The 19599-nt window shown below is 52.1% G+C and overlaps 1 protein-coding gene across 1 annotated transcript in view; it reads left to right on the top strand.

Moving 5' to 3' along the window:
- Positions 1–14572, top strand: part of PRICKLE2 (prickle planar cell polarity protein 2) — a 109133-nt gene extending 94561 nt beyond the window's left edge. Inside the window, exons 8-9 of the mRNA XM_075714364.1 lie at positions 1702–2565; positions 13704–14572. Of these exons, the coding sequence (XP_075570479.1) occupies positions 1702–2565; positions 13704–14572 (1733 nt within the window). The remainder of the gene's footprint in view (positions 1–1701; positions 2566–13703) is intronic.
- Positions 14573–19599: the final 5027 nt, after the last annotated feature.

Below are 19599 nucleotides of genomic sequence, written 5' to 3'. Positions count from 1 at the left end.
TGAGCGAACTGGGAAGCCACCTCGCTGTTCTCCCCGATCCTGTTTGTCACTTGGCTGAGCATTTGCTCGCGGGCGGGCGGGCAGCCCTTTCTTTGTCCGTGGAGGTGAGCTCACGTGTTCAAATAATTCATAGGCTGCAGGGAAAGGAGAAAAAAAACCCAACCATTTTGCTCTTGTGCAGTGGCCAGATGGCACGGGGAGGAAGACTCAGGGCTTCAGTGAAGCACTTGGAAGACGTGTTTGCTGTGACCTGCAGCGCATCCTTCCCGAAAGCTCAGCTGCAGAGCGGTGAAGCAGCTGTTAACGCTTCTCGCATGCTCCCTTCTCTCGTGCTTCCCCCATCTGCTGTCCTCCCCTCCGTCCAGCCGGCTGGAGCCTGCTGACTGTCAGGTTTTTGGGCCAAAATGCCTGTTTTGGTGCATATCTGCACATCTCTAGCAAAGGAGGGACTGCAGCCATTTTGCTGCAAGTTGCTCGTAGTAGTCACTGAGCGTTGTACTCAAGAGCCAGATAAATTAGAGATAAGCACCTGCTTAAGACTTGTAAGGCTTGGGTTGGGTAGCTGAGGCTCAGAGTAAGGAGGCTGTGCTGCTTCCTCTGCGAGACAGCTTTGGGGCATTGGAAAAGGAGCTAATAAAATCCCACCCACTGTCTTGTCTCTCTTTTGTCCACAAGCGTAGCACTCCAGCCTATATATAAAACCATTTTGCTCATTAGAAAGGAAGGAAAAAAAAAAAAAAAAAACAATTACACTAAAGCAAATTTAGCTTGGAATAAAACGGACCGTTAACATAGTGTTCATTTATAAATTATCCGGTGGCATTAGGCCCTCCCAGCGGCAGGGCCACGGCGGGTGTGCAAGCACGTGCTGCGCACACGTGCAGCATAGCACCCCGCCGTGCCGGCCAGCCCACGCCACGCGCGGCAGTTTCTCAGGTAACGGGGGCTTTTGCCATGAATGGTGGCTTGAGCAGGTGAATAAATGCTGTAATGGAAACCTCAGGAGCTTTGCTCGCAGCTCTGACCAAGAGCAAAATGCGTGCAGCAGTCGTGCTCCCGCAGCTCTGGCCGGTGCCTGCGAGCAGTCCCGGGGTTTCGCTGGCGGGGGACAGACTCGCTGCACCAATTCCTTTACTTAACCCAAGGGGCAACGTGGGGAATGTGGCTGGGTGCAAGGCAAGGGGGGGCACTCAGGTCCCTGGGGCCAGCTCTTTCCGCTCCCATTTGGAGAAGGGGCCCCAGCAGCCAAAATAAAGTTTGGATGGGGCTGCAGTAGCAGCAAGGGACAGGATGCGATCCACTTTGTTACGTACTTAACCAAGGCAGCACAAATTCCTCATTATGGTTTGGTTGGAGGCTTTTTGTTTTTTTCAAATAGGCAGCATATTACTGCTTTGACTTCAAGGACTTTATGGAGAACTTCTTGCATTCCTTTGCTTTTTGATCGGAAATATCCCCATTTAATACCAAATAGCTTGAGGCTCGCTTCTGCCTTTCCCAACATTGAGCAACTCCCAAGCAAAGGTCTGCAGCCTGCAAGGAATTAGAAACGGGCTTAACTTCACGTGCCGGAAAAACCCCGCTGAAGGGCTTTTGAGAGCGAGCTCGGGTGCGTGTCACTTGTAGGGGATGCGCGTGTTAAGCGCAGCGTGAAGCGATGTACGTGAGCTGACTCTGGCGCTGTGCATCTTCCCTCTCCAGGTATCGACCAGGGCCAGATGACGTACGACGGCCAGCACTGGCACGCCACCGAGACCTGCTTCTGCTGTGCGCAGTGCAAGAAGTCCCTGCTGGGACGGCCCTTCCTGCCCAAGCAGGGGCAGATCTTCTGCTCCAGGGCCTGCAGCGTCGGCGATGACCCCAACGGCTCCGACTCCTCCGACTCGGCTTTCCAGAGCGCGCGAGCCAAGGAGTCCCGCCGCAGCGCCAAGATCGGCAAGAACAAGGGGAAAGGCGAGGAGGGGGCGCGCAGCCCATGCAACCAGCTGCAGGTCTCCTCCAACCGCCTCTCCACCGACGTGGACCCCCTGTCCCTGCAGATGGATTTGCTGAGCCTGGCCAGCCAGACGCCGAGCCTCAACAGGGAGCACTTGTGGAGGAGCCGGGACGAGCTCTATCACTACGGGAGCAAAATGGAGCAAAGTCAGTCCCAAAGCCCTTTGCAGCTTCTCAGCCAGTGCAACATAAGGACCTCCTATAACCCCAGCCAGGTCCCGGGCTCGCAGCCGGATTTATGGGCGAAACATTTCAGCAACCCAAAGAGGAGCTCCTCGCTGGCGATGAAGAGCCATGGCGGCAGCTTCATCCAGGACTGCAGAGAGGACTACTACTCGGGGAGGCTTCGCTCGCAGGAGAGCTATAGCGACATGTCCAACCAGAGCTTCCCCGAGACCAGAGGAAGTCTCAAAGTCCCCAAGTACGAAGAGGAAGAGGAAGGCGGGATGCTGACGCCGCAGTGCCGCACCCGGCACCCCATCAACGCCCTCAAGTTCACAGAGGACCTGACGCCCACCGAGCAGACTCCCCGCGGCTCCATGGAGTCCCTCGCGCTCTCCAACGCAACAGGTACGTCACCCGCGCTCCTGGCACCCTGCGGCCACCCTGGGACCTCCTCCATGCGATGGGGTCCCCCGTGCTCCAGGTCAGTGCCATGGCAGGTGTCTCCCCGTTACAGGGGTGACCGGCAGCGTGGGGACCACCGCTCGGTGCCACGGGCTTGCCTGCCTGGCAGCCCCCTCTCACTTTGCTTGCTTGTTTACCAAATGCAGGGCTTTAGAGATGGCTGGCCTTTCCGTGTGGCTCAAAACAAATGTTTTCAAGCTCTTTAATCCTCCCTTTTGCGAAGAGGGGGGAAAAACCAAGGCCAGCTGCTAATGCAGAGGCAGATTCCAGCCTTCAACGCTTGAAGGACTGCTGTCAGCTGCTCTTAGGGGCTAAAAGTATTTTGAAATGCTTTGAAATAAGCCCGGTTAACCCCTTTTGCGTGTTACGCAGTCCTCGAGCGTGTGAGCCGTTAAAAGAAATTCCTCCTCCTCTGTGCACAGCTCTTCTCCTCTTCCCCAGAGCCCTGGTAGAAACTGCAGGGAAAAGCCAGGTGAGATGCTTGTCCCATCAGGCTGAGCCTGTTTCTCATGAACGCGTCCCAGGGTAATATTTCTCAGCCCTCTCACCCCAAACGTATTCGGGTTTCATCTTGTGGCTGCGGGGATGGGTGCGTGTGCACGGACGTGTCTGCGGCAGGGCTCTGCTCCGCAGCCCGGCAGCGGGGAAGCTCAGACCCCTGCGCACGCCGTCCTTCTGCAGCCTGCTCTAGTTTGCGTTATCGGACGGCTGCACTCATCCGGCACAGCTATCGCTTGCTTCCAAGTCCCTCAGCAGAAAACTTCTCGGAAAAGAAAATACTGAGCCTGGTTTGCTCGCCAGAGATACTGCCTTGCTTTTTCTTCACCACTCCCTGGCTTTTTTCCGTTCCAGCCAAACATTGCTTGGATTTGGGCACATCCTGCGCCTACGCCCTGCAAAATGGGGTCCGTCTGTCTTGCTGTCACTGGTAGCGAGCAGCCTGCGGGGTGTTTGGTACCCGGTCCCGAGGGCCTCCTGCGGGATGCTGGCACCGGGTGGTGGGTATGCAGCGGTGAGCATCGCCGGGCCCCCGGGGAGCTGAGCACCGCTGAAGCCGAGCTCTGTGCCTCTGCCCCACCTGCACGGACAGGTTTGCTCTGCTACGCCCGTGCCTTCTCGCCCCGCTCCTGGGTTTTGATGTGTTTGTTTAGGGAAGTTGCCAGCCTCATGCCAAGATGTGAAATGATCTCTGTGTTCAAGCAGGATCTCCCTAACCGGCGAGTGGTAAAGCAGGGTGGGAGAGGAGAAGCTAATGAGCTGGAAAGGGTTTTGCTCGAACGGCCTCAGATACACACGGAGGAAAAATAGATGTGAAATGGCAAGGGAGTTGGGAATTGCTCTTCGAAACAAAGCAAAGCCCCAGGTTTCCAAAGCTGCTCATGTTCCTGAAAACTTGTATTGTGTAAAAACCCATCAGTACAAAGAGTCTTGAGCAACTTCGAGTTCGGATGAGCAATCCCTGAATACTGAAGCAGTTGTTGCATGCTTTGGAGCTGAAGTGTAACAAGTTATCGGGGATACAGGTCAAGAGACGAGAAACGTGGCAAGGCCTCCATATTAGAGTGAAAATCACTCTGTCTTTCATTTTAGAAACCCCTTTTGAAAATGCTGGGAGGGAGATCTTCCAAAGGCACCTGTCCTCCATACATAGCCAAAGTATGAATTTCTTCACGAGCCGTGCCTGCCTTAACGACTCACTTCTTTCCTGCTTTCTGGAGCAGATGCTCAGCATGATGGTGCTCACAACAAATTTAAGCAGTTCCTCTGCAGAGTGAGGTGATAACAATTTTATTAATGTGTGAGATTCTAATAATTTTCCTTGCTCTGGGACCTGGCTCAGCTCGAGCTGGGGGGCACTGCAGCAGTAACAGGCAGCTCCCCCAGGGCTGTGTGTGCAATTATGGAGGACACATTTATCCTCCAATTTAATTGGCAGCATTTTGAGGATAGGGAGATTCGGTGACCTGGCTGAGGTCTGCGGGAGAACGGGTTGCCCGGCAAACACCCCCACGAAGCTTCCCCCAACACAGCCTGGGGGTCCAGCTCACCCCGTGCCCTCTGCCCTGCACACCCCAGCATTACTTTGCAAGAAACTCCCAGGCATCCAGATATGAGGTCCCGTTGAGCTACTGGTTCTGCACAGTTGCTCTGCCCTATAAAGTGAAATAATTCACACCGCATCCATCTAACATTTTATGGCATCGCTGAAAACGTTCTCTTTTTATAGGGAGCTGAAGGGCAAACAGTCCCTGACCTGCAGAGCACACGTTAAAAGCTGTTTCCTCCCTGGCAGCAGATTTGGCTGTGATGTCTCTATTACGACTTAAGTACTAATTAGCCAGAGACGTCAGGAAAAGCAGATAATACATCGGGTGTGCAGCGGTAGTCCCTGTCCTCTGGCTAGAAGGCTGCCTTCTGTGAACAGATGTTGTCCCTGTAATATTTGTAATGCTGGACGGGACCCATTGGGCGGGTCAAGATCTGTGTGACCCCAGGTCTCCTGCAAGACCCCAGGTTTTCACCTTACCAGCCAGACTCTACTTAATCACTTCAAAGGCAATTCCTTATGGGCTGGTTAAGAGGTGTGACACTGTGTTAATCTGGGGCGCTCGCTCTTAGAGTGCTCAGCTGCGCTCCATCGTCGCGCCATGGGCAGCAGTGCACCGGAGTGGCAGAGGTAGCCGTGCCCCTCCTCGTGCTTTGTTTCGGGGTTTGAATTAGATGGGAGCGTCTCTGCCATCCTCTGTTTTCTGCTCGTATAGTTGCCACAAAAGCTGATGTGATTTAAACACATCCACTGGCAAAGGGCAGAGTTTCCTGCTGGTGGAGGGCATCTCTCCTTTCCTCCCATGTTTCTGTTTGAAAATCCCTTCTCTGCCATCAACCAAAGGCTATGACAGACTCCGATCTGCTACGTCTGCTTCTTGAAGGCTGGGTCCTCCTCCTGCCCAACATGGCTATTAGATGGAGATGCAAAGAGCCAAAAATATTTCCCAGCATATTTTCCAAGAGAGAGCTCATTTTTGCTGGATTTTATATTATTTTTTATAGCTGATTTGCTTTGGCTGCTTTTGCTTTTTTTTTTTTTTTTAATTGCATTAGCAACAATACAAAACAGTGGATGCTGTAGCAATGTTTACCCTGTAACTCCCTTCATTAAGCAATCAGGACCATGCTAAGATGGAGTTTATCCAGGAAGCTTTTCTCATGAGGAGGAGTCTGATCCTACCAGAGGTTAATCACTTCCCAGAAGATACTTGGTCTGCCACAGCCCTGCTCCCAAGTGCTTGTGCTCTGCCTTGCTCTGCTTGTGCTTGCATTGCCCTCTAAAAAGGTTTTGCAGGCGCTGTATGTGCCTAGCAGCTGAATTAGAAATCAAGAGCTGATCGCTGCTGATTCCAAGCAGTCATTTCCACAAAATGCCAGCTGGTCAAATAGCCCACTTAAGAAAGTACCTGCAGGCTAAATGTTATTCTCTGGGAACAGTCTCTTTGTGCGCAGCTTGCAGAGAGCAGGAGTGCTTTGGAGGTAGAAGACGCGTTGAACGGCCACATTGTCAGATGCAAAAGGAGAAATAGATTTTAAGTATTCCTTGAGAAAATGAGTTTGGGTGAGGGTTACAGCCTCATCTGTCACAGGCATAAATCCAGGAAAAAAAGATGTTAAACTGCTGCCGTTACGGGGCGGAATGTGATTTCACACGTATGGCGCACGTTTCTGCTGTCATCTGTGTTACGAGATGCCCAAAGGCCCCAGGTAGCTTGTTTTTCCAGGACTAAACAACAACTGTGGCCTACCCAGAAAGCAGAGAGAGAAACTGTATGAATATGCACGTGGGTCAGCGCTGAACCCTGCGCATCTGAGTTGCAGAACGACTTGATGGCATCATCTGTCTCCAGACCCCTCTTCTTCCTCTGCCTGAGGAGGGGCTGAAAGCTGGGGTGGGGGAAGAAAAAACACTGTTTCTCAGGGCTGGGGTATATTTTTCAAGAAGCGTTCAATGGCGCAGCCTCTCCTGTACCGAGGGCTGGGGAGCAGCTCCCACACCCCCTCAGGGATGGCAGTGAGGGGCTCAGGGTGAGCGGGGTCGGGGGGCTGGTCCCCATCCTCATGTCCTCAGTGCCACTGCATCCCCACTGGTGCTCCTCTCCCCCCAGGCAGGAGAGGGTGGCTGCCCTGGGCACTTCAGCTGAGTTATGCAAGCCAGAAAATGACACATTGGCTGTTCTTGACTTTTTCTAAGAAAAAGGAGGCTCCCAGCTCTCCAGCACGCTCCTACCATCCTCTTTCCCCCAGATACGGGCAGCGTAAAACTACTTCCGAGTCAGAAGAATGGAACGCTGTGGAGATTTCTTGCAATTTTGAGACCCAGGTATAACATTCCCCAATCCAAGCCGGGTCATTTCAAAACCCAAGATGTAAAGATAGAGGGTTTCCTTCCCAAAGGGCCAATGCCAAAACATAAAACTGCCAGGAATGTTTCTGCTCCCCCTCACCCGCCTTGTGCTGCTCAGCGGTGGGAGGTTTGGCGTGATTACCGCGGGGGCTGGCCACGTGCACGCCTTCACCCCTTTGGTGTCACACGTGGATGTGCCAAAGCACGTGGGGTAACGACCAAGCCAGCGGGAGAACCAAGATGGGTTTCTGGAAGGAGATGTCGGGGGAAGCAATAGCACATCATCCCCGACACGGCGTGTTGGCCATCCTGCCTAGTCTGGGGAGGGCGTAGGAGCTGGTGGTGCCCATGAGGGGGGTTACGGGAACATTTCTAGGTGTCGTGGTTTAGCCCCAGCCAGCAACTCAGCACCACGCAGCCGCTCGCTCACTCCCCCTACCCCGATGGGATGGGGGAGAGAATCGGAGGAGTAAGAGTGAGAAACACTCCTGGGTTGAGATAAGAACAGTTTAATAATTGAAATAAAGTAAAGTAGTTATGCTAATAGTAACAGTATAATAATGATAATAATAATAATGGTATACAAAGCAAGTGATGCACAATGCAATTGCTCACCACCCACCGACCGATACCCAGCCAGTTCCCGAGCAGCGATCGCTGCTCCCCGGCCAACCCCCCCCAGTTTCTATACTGAGCATGACGCCATATGGTATGGAATAGCCCTTTGGCCAGTTTGGATCAACTCTTCTGGCTGTGCCCCCTCCCAGTTTCTTGTGCACCTGGCAGAGCATGGGAAGCTGAAAAGTCCTTGACTAGCATAAGCAGTACTCAGCAACAACTAAAACATCAGCGTGTTATCAACATTCTTCTCCTACTAAATCCAAGACACAGCACTATGCCTGCTACTAGGAAGAAAATTAACTCTATCCCAGCCGAAACCAGGACACTAGGTTAAAATCCAGCTGCTTTCCCAGGCAGCATCTGTGTAGGGACTTCTTTCAGCGAGCCAAACAGAGGGATTGATCAGGTAGGAAATACGCCCTGCCACCCTTGGCCGGCGCGCAGGGGCACACCATGGGAGGCTGTCGGCACCGTGACCCGCTTGGCAGGTGCTCTGCTTTCCCCCAAATTGTTTACTTTCCATGACTTCCAGTTACATAAGGGTTCTGCTTTATTTCTGCACACCCCGAGGTCGCTCAGAAGTGAGACGAGGCTGAGCTATAAACAAAGCCCTGGGCAGGCTCTTTCTCCTTAAGTTCCTTTTTAGTTCTTGGGGTTGAACTTGAAATAAACCCTGTTTCAGGGGTGGTGAGGATGTGCCTGCCTGGTGCTATGAGAGAGAGAAGGCTCTGACGGGGGGCTGGACACGAGAGATGCCGCACCGTCCCCTCCTGTGCCTCTGTAGCTGCACCTAAACGCTGGCTGGGCTGGGCACAGGGTTTTGGTGCAGGCAGGCACCTATATGGGTACCAGGTGGTGAGGACTGCAGTGCACAGGTATATGTGTACACTATGATAAATGTAAAAGCAAGAAGTGAGCGCCAGCATAGCCCTGTTTGTGTGCAGGGTCCTAAGTCAGGGCGTTTTGCGTTCCCCCGCCGGGGTGAAGCAGACGATGCTCTCTCTGCAGTGGGATGCTGGCTGTGGCGGGGCCTCACCCCGTGTTAGCCCAGCTTCGCAGGGAGTTTAATTTAATGAGGGCTGGGAGCTGCTTCCCCTCACAGGGGGCTTCATTCCCACCCTCAGACCCAGCATACATGCTCTCTGTGGCCCCTCTGCTGTCATTTGCCGAGCGGTTTAATAATTCGTAATTAATGCAACTTGCAGGCCAGGTTTAGCAAAGCACGCAGTGAGATTTAAGTGCCTCCGCGTGCTTTGTTGTGGCAAGGTTGTAGAGGTGATGCTCGTGAGGAATACCTTTGCGCCGTCGCTTTGCTTGGTTGGTTGTTATTTCCCTTGGTAGTGTTTTATGGGATAAACATGGTTCTTAATAGAGGTGGGGAAGGACTTCAGAGGGGGTCATACAGCATGTTCTTAGCAAACCTTAATGTTAACCAGAAACCTGCTTTGTGTTCCTGGTGCTGTAGCCAGCTCGAGTTTTGTATGGAACGCCCGCAGACGAGCTACAGCTTTCACTTGCATTCATCCGAAAGGCGTGCGTTTCCATGGCTCCGGGGTGAAATATTGAGCCTGGCAGCCCCACGCCGTGGAGAACGGCAGCAGAATAACCTCCTGTGTCCACGTGCGCCGCGGTGCTGGCTCCAATCTGGCCGCGGGACGGCCGCCGGCCGACGTACAGTGCTGGCGGCAGCAGGTGCCATCTCTCCTCTTCCAGTGCAAGAGCCTCTGGGGCAGCCGCCGAGGGATGCGCTCGGTGTCTCCTGGAGCATCGTTTTGCAGAAGGAAAGTCTCGTGGGGTCAGCATGTCATCCCTGGGTTAGCACCCTGGGAAAGGGCTCGGTGATGTGGTAACAACCATCTTGCGCCGTGGGCCAGAGCAGGGCTCCCGCTCCCCTGGACAGCCTCGGGAAACAGATTCTCAGGTTTCCTTGTTAGAAGAAAATCACCGCTGCGTGGTGGGGTCTCCCCTTGTATGCTCTTTCTTCCAGGTTAGGGCTCACTCGGGTTATTAGCTGTGTTCCCAGATGAAACACTTCATTAAGAGGGAGCTGCAGCAGCTGTAAATAAATACTGGTAATTCAAGAAGATTGGGCCTCAATGCACTGGTGTAGCTCTGAAATGGCAAATGACCGCAGGAGAGCAGGGCCAGTGCCACCTTTGCCCCATCCAGGACCGGAGACCCGGAGCTGCCCTGCCTGCACCCAGGCACCCGCTGCCTTCCAGTGCCCGGGAAACCCTCTGATGCCGGAGCCTCCCCGGCCATCTTCTGCTGTGATTGCACAGGAAGAGTTTTCTTATTCTCCAGGCTGAAATTTTTCTTGCAGGAGTTCAGCAGACCTGAAGAATAATGTATTTCCTTCCTGTCTGCAAGCATTTTTTTCCATATTTGAAGGCTGTTATTACATGCCCTTCAGCCTTCTCTTCTCTAGGCTAAACAACCCCTGCTCTTTCAAACTTTATTCCTAGGTCATGTTTTCTAGATGAAATCTTTTAGGCAAATGGTTATTGCTGTCCTCTGCACTCGCTGCGGTCAGGCTGGACCACTCCTGGCTTGCTCCTGCTACACCTGGCTGAGGCTTTGCAGCTCCACAGAGAGGGGCAGGATCATTTTGCGAGCTTTGAAAGACTAATCTGGGCATAACTCCCACTCGTACTTTACATCTTGCATTGGTGTATACGTAAAGTTAAGCCTGGACACATTGTTGTGTTTCGTGTGGGTTAGAAGTTGCTTCCTCGACCCGGTACCTGCTCTGGGCACTGTAAGAGCCATGCGGAGCTCTCAGTATCGGCAGGGATGCTATGAAGGCACAACTTTGCTCCTGAGTGAGCAGAAGAAATCCTTTGCTGCCACCGTGAGCAGATAAAACAAAGTTTCCCTGGCTCCTGGCCGCATTGCTTGCTGGGTCACTTGCTAGTGTGGCTCCCAAAAAAAGGCTTGTACGTATTGCAGCCTGCCAAATCTGCTTGGGAAGATGCATTTGGCCCTCAGCAAGGAACGTTTCCCATTCTGTCGTATGGAGAAATGAAGCCGTCGGGACTCAGGGTTGCTTTGCCGCTGTCTCCCAAGCATGGGCTCCGTCGCGCCCTGAGCTCTGATGATGGTGTTGGTGATGTACATGCTCCATGCTGGATTCCTCTTACAATTGACATTTTCGCAGTGATTCAAGATCTTAAAATATGTGTGCTTAATTATAATCAGGCCGGCTGAATGAAGAGCCAGAAACACCCCCTGGACCTAATAAACACTGATTAAACCTTGCATACCAAGCATGAGCCGTATGTGTATCGCAGGCTTCTTGTCTGAAATTGCTTCCGCCTGTGCTGACCAGCACTTTGAAGGGGAAAAGAAAAAGCACATGCGGTGTCTGCTGGAGGTGTGTGCAAGGGGCTGGAGACCCCCATCCTGCATAAGCTAAACCCGTGAAATGCTGGCTCTGCTTTTCCAGGAGCCGGAGCCCCCGTGCACCGTGGCTTGCTTTATTCCTGGCAAAAAGAAAAGCAGGTTTTGCCGCAGGTCATCCCGCTCAGCCACTGTGGCTGCGTGCAACGCTCCTGCCAGTGATGTGGAGGATGCAGATATGTCTCGCTTAATTTGAAAATATTGTTCTCCTCTTTCCATGTCTCAGGAGCCTCTCCCCAGATGCTCGTTTTTATTCTCACTGGATGCAAGAGAGACGGCAGCGGTAGGGGAGCCGAGACCCGCGGGTGCTGTCTGGTGCAGCTGGCTGTGCACTGGGAGCGAAGCACCAGCTCGCCCCGTGCCCCCACGAGATGGGACGAGGTCGGCCCCTTTCAAACAGTGCTGCCAAAATCAATCTGCTGACACCGCAGAAGCATCCCGCAGCGTTTGGAGCTGTATTCCTGCACAGCGCTGCCGTTACTTGCTCTTATTGCAGAGCCGTGCCGGTTCTCTTAACGAACGACTGCATAAATGTCACCGAGGGCTCATTTTCTTTGGCATCAGCTATTGTCTGACAGATCTGATTAAGGCCACATTCGGCTGTCGGTGGCCGTGATTCTCGTTCAGATCAGCTCTGCCAGCACTCCCACTGTTATTCTGGCCTTTCGGGAGGTCTTTGTGCATGTTACCGCCTTGCTTTTCCCTCCCGGGAGGCTGCTGGGCTCCTCCGCGGTGGCACAGGAGGGACACGGGGTGCAGCGCCTGATGTGACAAACGGCGTCGCTGGGATCAAAGGCAGAAGATCGTGGCTCCAGCAGGGAGGTGGTGCGTGCCAGGAATTGCTCGCTCCCATAACAGGAGCGGGGAGCCCGCAGGTCCTCGGCAGGGACAGGGAGCCCGTGCGGGACTGTTTCCAAAGGGTGGTCAGCAGGGTTGGGTTACATCACTCAAGATCAGCATGGCTTAGGGAAAAAAAGGCATGAAGCTGGCTTGAAAAGTGTGTCCTTTTCAAAACAAAACGCGGCTTTTACTTTTTTTTTTTTTTTAACCCAGCCTCTCCCTTTTCCTGCGGCGTTCAGGGATTGCCTTTGCTTTACTTTCCTCTGTAATCATAAACTCCAAAACGTCCCCATTAACGGCAGAAAAGCAAATGAGCAGAGAGAAACGGCTGCGGCGGCTGGGACTCGGGAAGCAAAGCCAAATTGTGCAAGACCCAGCGGCGGCTTGTGCTCAAGTGCTAAAGCTCTCCCTGGTGCCACCGAGGGGAGGATCTGGAAAATCTTGGGCATCTTTGCAGGATCTGCTGATTTTTTTTTAACGCTGAATCCAAAGAAACCCTGAAGCAGCTCGTGAGCGGGGTTAGTGACAGCAGCCCTTGTTCTTGTTCAGGTTTGGCAGGCAGCGGCTGATGCCGAAGGAGCTGAGCTCTCAATGAAATGTAAGCAGCTTTTGTTAAGGGGAAAAGAAGTTTATTCTTGAATTGTGGGCTGGGTTGTTGGTTTTTTTAAATTAATTTACAAAGTCATAAATTCTCGGTGATTGCATAAGGGCTGTGCGTCATGTTGAAAATCCTGCTGATGGTGCACGGCGCTCTGCATTTGGTCTGCATGGGGAGGTTGTCAGAGAGGGACGGGGAGAAGAGCGCCAAAGCAAACACTCTGCATTTGATTTGGGATGAAATGGATTTCCTTTGAAATAGCTTGCGAAACACGTTGTCCTGAGCCTGCAATGCAAGTGCTGACTGCTGCCAGTTGTCAAGCCGGCGTGGGGATAGTCTGAAAATAGTCAGAAAACACCCAGAAAACAGGCCAAGGACTAGAGCGACGTGGGGTGCGTTGAGTTTCTCATTGACGGGCAGGCACCCCACTTCTCTGCTGCTGGGTTAAGGCTTTTTGGGCTGGAGGGAAACACCTTGCAGGAGCTCAGGGCTGGCTGGGACATGAGAGAGACCTGGTGGGGCACCTTCCCAAGCAGAGCAGCCCATCAAGCTGGAGCTGATGTTCTTGGCTCTTACCCACATGCAGCTCCCTGGATATCTGCAGGGATAGCCTGACTGTCCCGCTGCTTATGGGGAGCTCCAGCAGACCCTCTGGGGCTCAGGTGTTCCCTCGTCTCCTGGGAAACACGACTGCATGCACATGGCCAAGGTCCCCCCATGGGTGTCATTCAGGGGGCCTATGCGGTGCAGCATGGTGACAAGCCTGAGTTAGTCAGTGGCCCCATTCTCAGCTGCCCCTGACATCGTTCAGTCCTTCAAAACATGTCGTCGTTGCACAAGGTGCGGGTGCCGGATCATGGCACCCTAGTTATCTCAGCGTGCAGGAGGCCTCAGGTTACCTCTGGCGCATAATTTCTCACTGGTATCACTAGTTATTCCTATCAAGTTGCAGACAGTGTAGACATATGGGGAAGGAAGTCGTGAAAACCAACTTGGAGTCCAACTCAAAACACCTTAAATTGGTGTGATTTCCCCCAAAAGAGGAACTGTCTGCTCTTTAAAAAAACATCCTCTTGAAGGGCTCTTCAGGACAGCATCTAAACCACTGAGTTATTTTTTAAAACAAAAGTCTCAGGCCAAACCCAGCCTTCTCCCTGCATCTTTGCTGATAGAAAATTCTCCCTCTTAACTCTTTTTTTTTTCTTCCTTTCCCCTTTCCCTGCAAAGGTCTCTCTGCAGACGGTGGAGCCAAGCGCCAGGAGCATCTCTCCAGGTTCTCGATGCCTGACCTGAGCAAAGATTCAGGCATGAACGTCTCGGAGAAGATGAGCAACATGGGGACCCTGAACTCCTCCATGCAATTTCGAAGCGCCGAGTCCGTCCGCAGCCTGCTGTCGGTGCAGCAGTACCAGGACATGGAGCCGAACCTGCACAACCTTGCCAGCCCCCTCGGGTACCGAGAGCGGCCATCGCATGGGAGGATGCACCAGAGCTTCGACTACGGTAGCGGGGTGCCCGGGGGCAAGCTGGGGGCGCAGGAGGGCTCGAGGCATGCCCCCATGAGCGAGCGCACGCGTCGGCGAACTAACCTCCGGGATGATGACCGGCATTACCGCCCGCACCGGCCCCGGCGGTCTCGACGTTCCCGGTCAGATAACGCCCTGCACCTGGCCAGCGAGCAGTGCTGCCGGCTGAAGGAGAGACCCTCGCTCCGGGCCAGGGAAGACTACGACCAGTTCATGCACCAGAGGAGCTGCAGAGAGACGGTGGAGCAGGGTCCCCGCAGGGACGTCTACGGCCACTGTCCCCGGACAGTGTCGGATCTTGCCTTGCAGAACCACTTGGGCGAGAGATGGGGGCCCTACTTCGCCGAATACGACTGGTGCTCGACCTGCTCCTCCTCTTCGGAATCCGACAACGAGGGCTATTTCCTCGGGGAGCCGATTCCCCAACCCGCCCGCCTCCGGTACGTGACCAGCGAGGAGCTCCTGCACAAGTACGGCTCGTACAGCATGCCCAAGTCTTCCACACTGGGTGGCAGGGGACAGTTGCACAGCCGGAAAAGACAGAAGAGCAAAAACTGTATCATATCCTAATGGCATCCTTGCCAGGCACCTTGGGAGAATGTAAATTAACTCACAAACTTGCACTGTCTTAGATCATGTAAGCGCTTTTATTGTCACAAAAAAGACCCGAAGAGTAGGGATTTGTAAGAAGGTTGTAGACTGGCTTCTATAAATAGTCATAATCCTGGGCACGGTGAATATATTTTGCACATCTTTGGAGAAAAAAACAAAAAAGTTCACTTTAGCCTGTAATATTTACCCAGTAGTTTTTCCTCTTTCTCCCAAATACTGCCAACCTTTTGAGTTCTGTTTGTCCGTACATTTTGGTTACCACTGTTGACTGTCAGCATCGGTTTGCCGGTAGCTTTTGCTTTCCACCACGTTTTTGTTTTCCATTAGCCATGTTGGTAAGTAATTTGTCTCTCTCAGACAGTGTGGGAGCCTAAGTTATTTCCGTGATTGTTGTAAATGCAATGTAAATGAGAGTTTGGAGAAAATATTTTTGTATTTTGTAATATCAGAGGAATTTCTATATCTTAGGAGTCACTGGGAAAAATGCATGCACATTCAGAATTGTTTTCAGCCAGGGCTAACCAAACAGTACTTTGGACCCCCCTTTCCATTTCATCATCAAATTTCTTAAGTATATCAGTGACAGTCTGAGTTATCGTTTGTTTTGAGGGTTGGGGTTTTTCTTTTAACCCTTTTTTTCTGTTTGTTTGTTTGTTTGTTTAATTCCTGGTAAATAAAAGAGAACATTTTCTGATTCGATAAATCTTGAAGAGGCCTCAGTGGCATTTTGAAGTCTGCTCATGCCTGCGATTTTTCAGGTACGCTCCATCAGTCAGATACAGGAATCCTGACAGCTGCAAAAGGGACTTTTTTTTATTATTATTATTAAATAGGAAAGAACAGAACTACCAAATGTCTGCAACGTTGTAAATGACCAAAGCCAGAGAAGGAATTTTACACCTCTGTAGAGAACGCTGAAGTTACTAAATGTTGAACTATTATTTGGAGTAAATAAAAGTGTAAATGGTGCAATTGTGTGATGTCAGCATGACATTGTTTTGAATATAGACTTGTCTTATGGTGCTCTAGTCTCCTGGGTTATGTTAACTGCTGTTCATTACCAAGTGGAAGTCTCAATATTGCCTACTGCCTAACACGTAAGAGAACGACTGCAAACTGCTCCCGGCGGGGCTGATCCTGCCCTGGCGAGACACCCTCGCCCCCTCCGAGGCCGCTCGTGGCCGGGGGGCTCGTCCCCGGGGTGGGCTCAGCCCCCGCCTGCGGAGCTAGGACAGCCCCACAGCAGCCTCGCCGTGGCAGAGTGTTCTATAAATAGGGCTCAGCTGTATTGTAGTATGGTGGATGTGAGTTTGTTCTCTGTGTGCTTTAAATCATTGGGGTACTGCCATCGCGGCGCGTCCCGGCGGATTGCAAGCCAGTGCTGGTTGTCCCGGTGCTTCCCGGGAAGGAGCAGGTTTACAAAAGGGGCTCTTGGCACCCAAAGATGCGGGTGAGCGCCTGAGGGTGTGAAGATAAAGCTGGGCTTTGAGCCGCAGGAGGGCTGAGAGGCTTAACTGGCTGCATCGCCCTCGCCCCACGCGCTGCCGGCATCTCGGGGTGCCCCTGCACCTCCGCCAAGCCGGCCCCTGCCCTGCACCCCGGGGAGGAGGGTCCCGCTGCAGGGCCGGCGCCGGCACCCCTGGGCGCACGCGGGGACGCCCCGTTGCCTACTCAAAGCAGCAGATGCAGAAAAATCTTGAAGATGGATGTCTCCATACCACAGACTATTGCTAGGAATTTTTTTGTTGTTTGTAAAGGACAATGTGATAATTATTATTCCTTTAAAAAGAAGTTAAAAAAAAAGAAAAAGAAATGACACTTAAGTATATTTAAAAAAAAAGAATTGTTTTTTCCAGTTGGAATAAATGGAAGTATTCATCCAAAGGGAAGAGTCTCATGTGTATGTTTTTTGCCCTTAAGGAGTGTTGGTTAATTGTGAATAGAAAACTTGATTTTCATTTAGCTGCTCTTGCAATAAAAGCACAAGAACCAACTCAGCCCCATCCCCGACACGGTTTCAGTGGGCAGGGAAAGCCGACGGAGCAGCATCTCCTGTACACCGCGTGCCTTCCCCAGGGTTGGTCACCGGGACCCATTTTTTGGTGTTAAAAAGCCAAGTCTTCACCTGATGCAAATCAGCACAGCTCAGCCAAAATCCCTCATGGGCCTCCAGCTTACTCTGGGGGAGACTTCAGCCTGTAATTTATAAATAACAGTCCTTTTCTTAGCAAGACCACAGATCTTTCCATGTTTTCCAAAACAGACCTGGTAAGTCAGGTAGGGGTATTGCTTTCAGCGACAAGTATGACACTGTAACTACAGGTTATTATATAATTGGCATTTAATATGTACAATTTCACTCATTGTCAGTGATTAAAAGCACAATGAACGTTGTCTGTCAGCTCCGGTACAGCTGAGCTGCGCTTTGTACAGCGGGAGCCTGAATCGCTCGGCAAATGGTAAAGCACCTCATCCCCAGCCTTTCCCCTTTAACTGCTTGCTGCCTCTCCCCAGGGCTAACACAACAAGCTTTAAAGACTCCTCGCAGCACAATTGCAGCACCTTTTCCCATGCAATTGTGTCCCAAAATCCAGGGCCCGGTGCCCCGTGCGTGAGACAGTCTTGCTGCTAGAAGCGGCTCTTCAAAATGTGCTGCTCGCCGGAGAGCATCTCCGCGTCCCTGCAGATCACTGATGTGCAGCCCGGCTTTAATGCAATGCTGGAATCGGAACAGGCGGGCAACAAATTGAGGAAGTAAGAGTACCTCGGGTGATGCTCCCCTCCGCCGGGCCCTTCAGCAGCGCAACAGAAAGGTCTCAGATCACATTTTGTTAAGGCAGTCAGAGCTGGCAAATGCTGAGTTGGTCCAAATTTCAGTAATAAAAGTGCAAATGCAGCCTCCAAACCTTTTTTTATTTTTCATATGGGCTCCAGAGGTCCCATACACTTTGAGACACGTGGTTGGGGGGGAAGAAAAAAAAAAAAAAGTTTTTTTTTTTTTCCTTTTCCTAGCCTCTTTGGAGTATGATTAACCATTTCTGACAAACCCACTGAGCTTGAGGGATGGAGCTACGAGTCTGTAAAATTTTGCTCCATCGCCATCTGGCCCCGCTGGTTTACCTCTCTGCGCACACTGTGCGCGGGTGCCGGTGCCCGTGGGAGCAGGGGGCATGGACAGACGTTTTCTTTCACATATCCGAGAATCGAGTAAAGGTGACACCACCTGAAGCTCAGGATGAGTGTTGGCAGCTGCCGGGAGGTGGAACCGGGTGCAGCACTGGCCGAAGGAGCGGGAAGCTTTTTGCTGGTACCCCAGACAGCTGTGTTGCCAGAGTCAGCCTGCCATGCTGTCAATGTTGCTTTAAAAAAAAAAAAAATTTTGGAAGAAAAAAAAAAAAAATCCTATCAGGTCTATTGCTGCCACAATTTTCTTCCATTAAAAAAAAAATCTCTTTTTTTTTCCCTTTTTTCTCCCAAAAAGTCCTTGGCAAGGCCTACCCAGTGTGACCCCCAGGGGATAGGCTGGCTTTAGCCATACCCTGGCCATCCCGGCATAGCCATGCAATGCTGACCATGGCTTCGTGAGATGCAGGGAATTTAGGCTGCCTTTAGCAATTGGGCTTGGAGCGTGCATGGCCTCGCAAGCTGGTCCTGAGTACGCAGACACATGCCCTTCAGCAGCTCTTACCTCCGTTGCAAAGCCAACATCCACGTGGCACGCTTGGCTGCAGCCCGGTCCTTCATGTCCGCTCTCCCCAGCAGGCTGTGGGGGGGCTCAGTAGGGCCCATGCAACACCCAAAACACCCCGGCGTGGGCAGCGTGTTGGCCCAGAAGCCGCTGGAGCGGTGCAGGGAAGCTTCCAGCACATTGAGGCTTGTTTTTCGGGAAGCCAAAAGCCACACAGCCTTGCACCCATGCAGATAAATTACAATCAGATGAGCAGAGGCTCTGCAGAAAGGCACGGAGATAGGAAGTATGAGGTTAGACATAATCAGAAGCACCCTGATCTGGAAATTGTTATACTCGGATAATCCCGTATTTGCAAACAGCCCAAGTGGCTCTGGCTCCATGACCGCTGCCAAGCTCGTGGGAGCAGCCCGTGCTGCCAGGGTGCGCACGAGGTGCTCAGTGGCTTTAAAAACCCAGTTGCTTGTGAATGTGCCTACGTGCAGCTCGAAGACCGCAGCATTGGGTGGCGGTTTAATTAACGTGAGCAGTTAGACAAAGACCGAGGGCTGCTGCGAAATGGGCATGCATTTAGCGGCACAGTTTAATACCCCCAAAAACATCCTGCCCGTGTAGCAGGGGGCCGGCAGCACCAAACCTGGCAATGCTCTGCCGCTGCTGCCCCCGCTCCCTGGCCCCCTCCCCGGCTTCCAGCTAATCAGGACCCCTGGGCTGGGACCTGCCGTGTTATCCGATGAACTTTGCTCTTTCAGGCTAAAAAAAAAAGATGCCTGTTCCTTGCATTTACATACCATTATGCTATTCTTGAAATCTAGGCTGTCCTCATTCTCCCGGAGATTATCTGCCACCTATTAGGTGACCATCCTCCACGGCCAGGGCAAGCTCATTAGCTAAGAGCAATTTCAGAAGACTTTATTTTAAAAGATTTTTTTTTTTTTTTAATGCAACACATTTGCAACCTAGATCCTTAAAACTATTCAGGAATTCAGGTCCTGTTTGAATACAAAGGGGAGTTGGTGCCAAGGGTGCTAAGGGCCATGAACAAGTCGCTACAGAGCTGGGTCGGATTTCCAAAAGCATCCGCAAGTCGTGACATATCAGTGCATTTGTAAACTGTACCCAATAACAACTTTATTTTTTTTCTTGTAAGGACTGGATCTTAATTCAGCTTCCAAAGCGGGACTCTTGTTAGTCAGGTTTCACCTCTCCATCTCCCACGAGGTGCTGCCAAGCCCACCGCCCCGCCAGGAGACCCAGCGCAACCGCAGCCGAGAGCCGACCCTTTCCCACCCTGTCA

This window comes from Pelecanus crispus, chromosome 7, assembly GCF_030463565.1.
Source record: "Pelecanus crispus isolate bPelCri1 chromosome 7, bPelCri1.pri, whole genome shotgun sequence".
In the NCBI taxonomy this organism is placed as follows: domain Eukaryota; kingdom Metazoa; phylum Chordata; class Aves; order Pelecaniformes; family Pelecanidae; genus Pelecanus; species Pelecanus crispus.
This window is presented reverse-complemented; position numbering and strand designations above follow the sequence as displayed.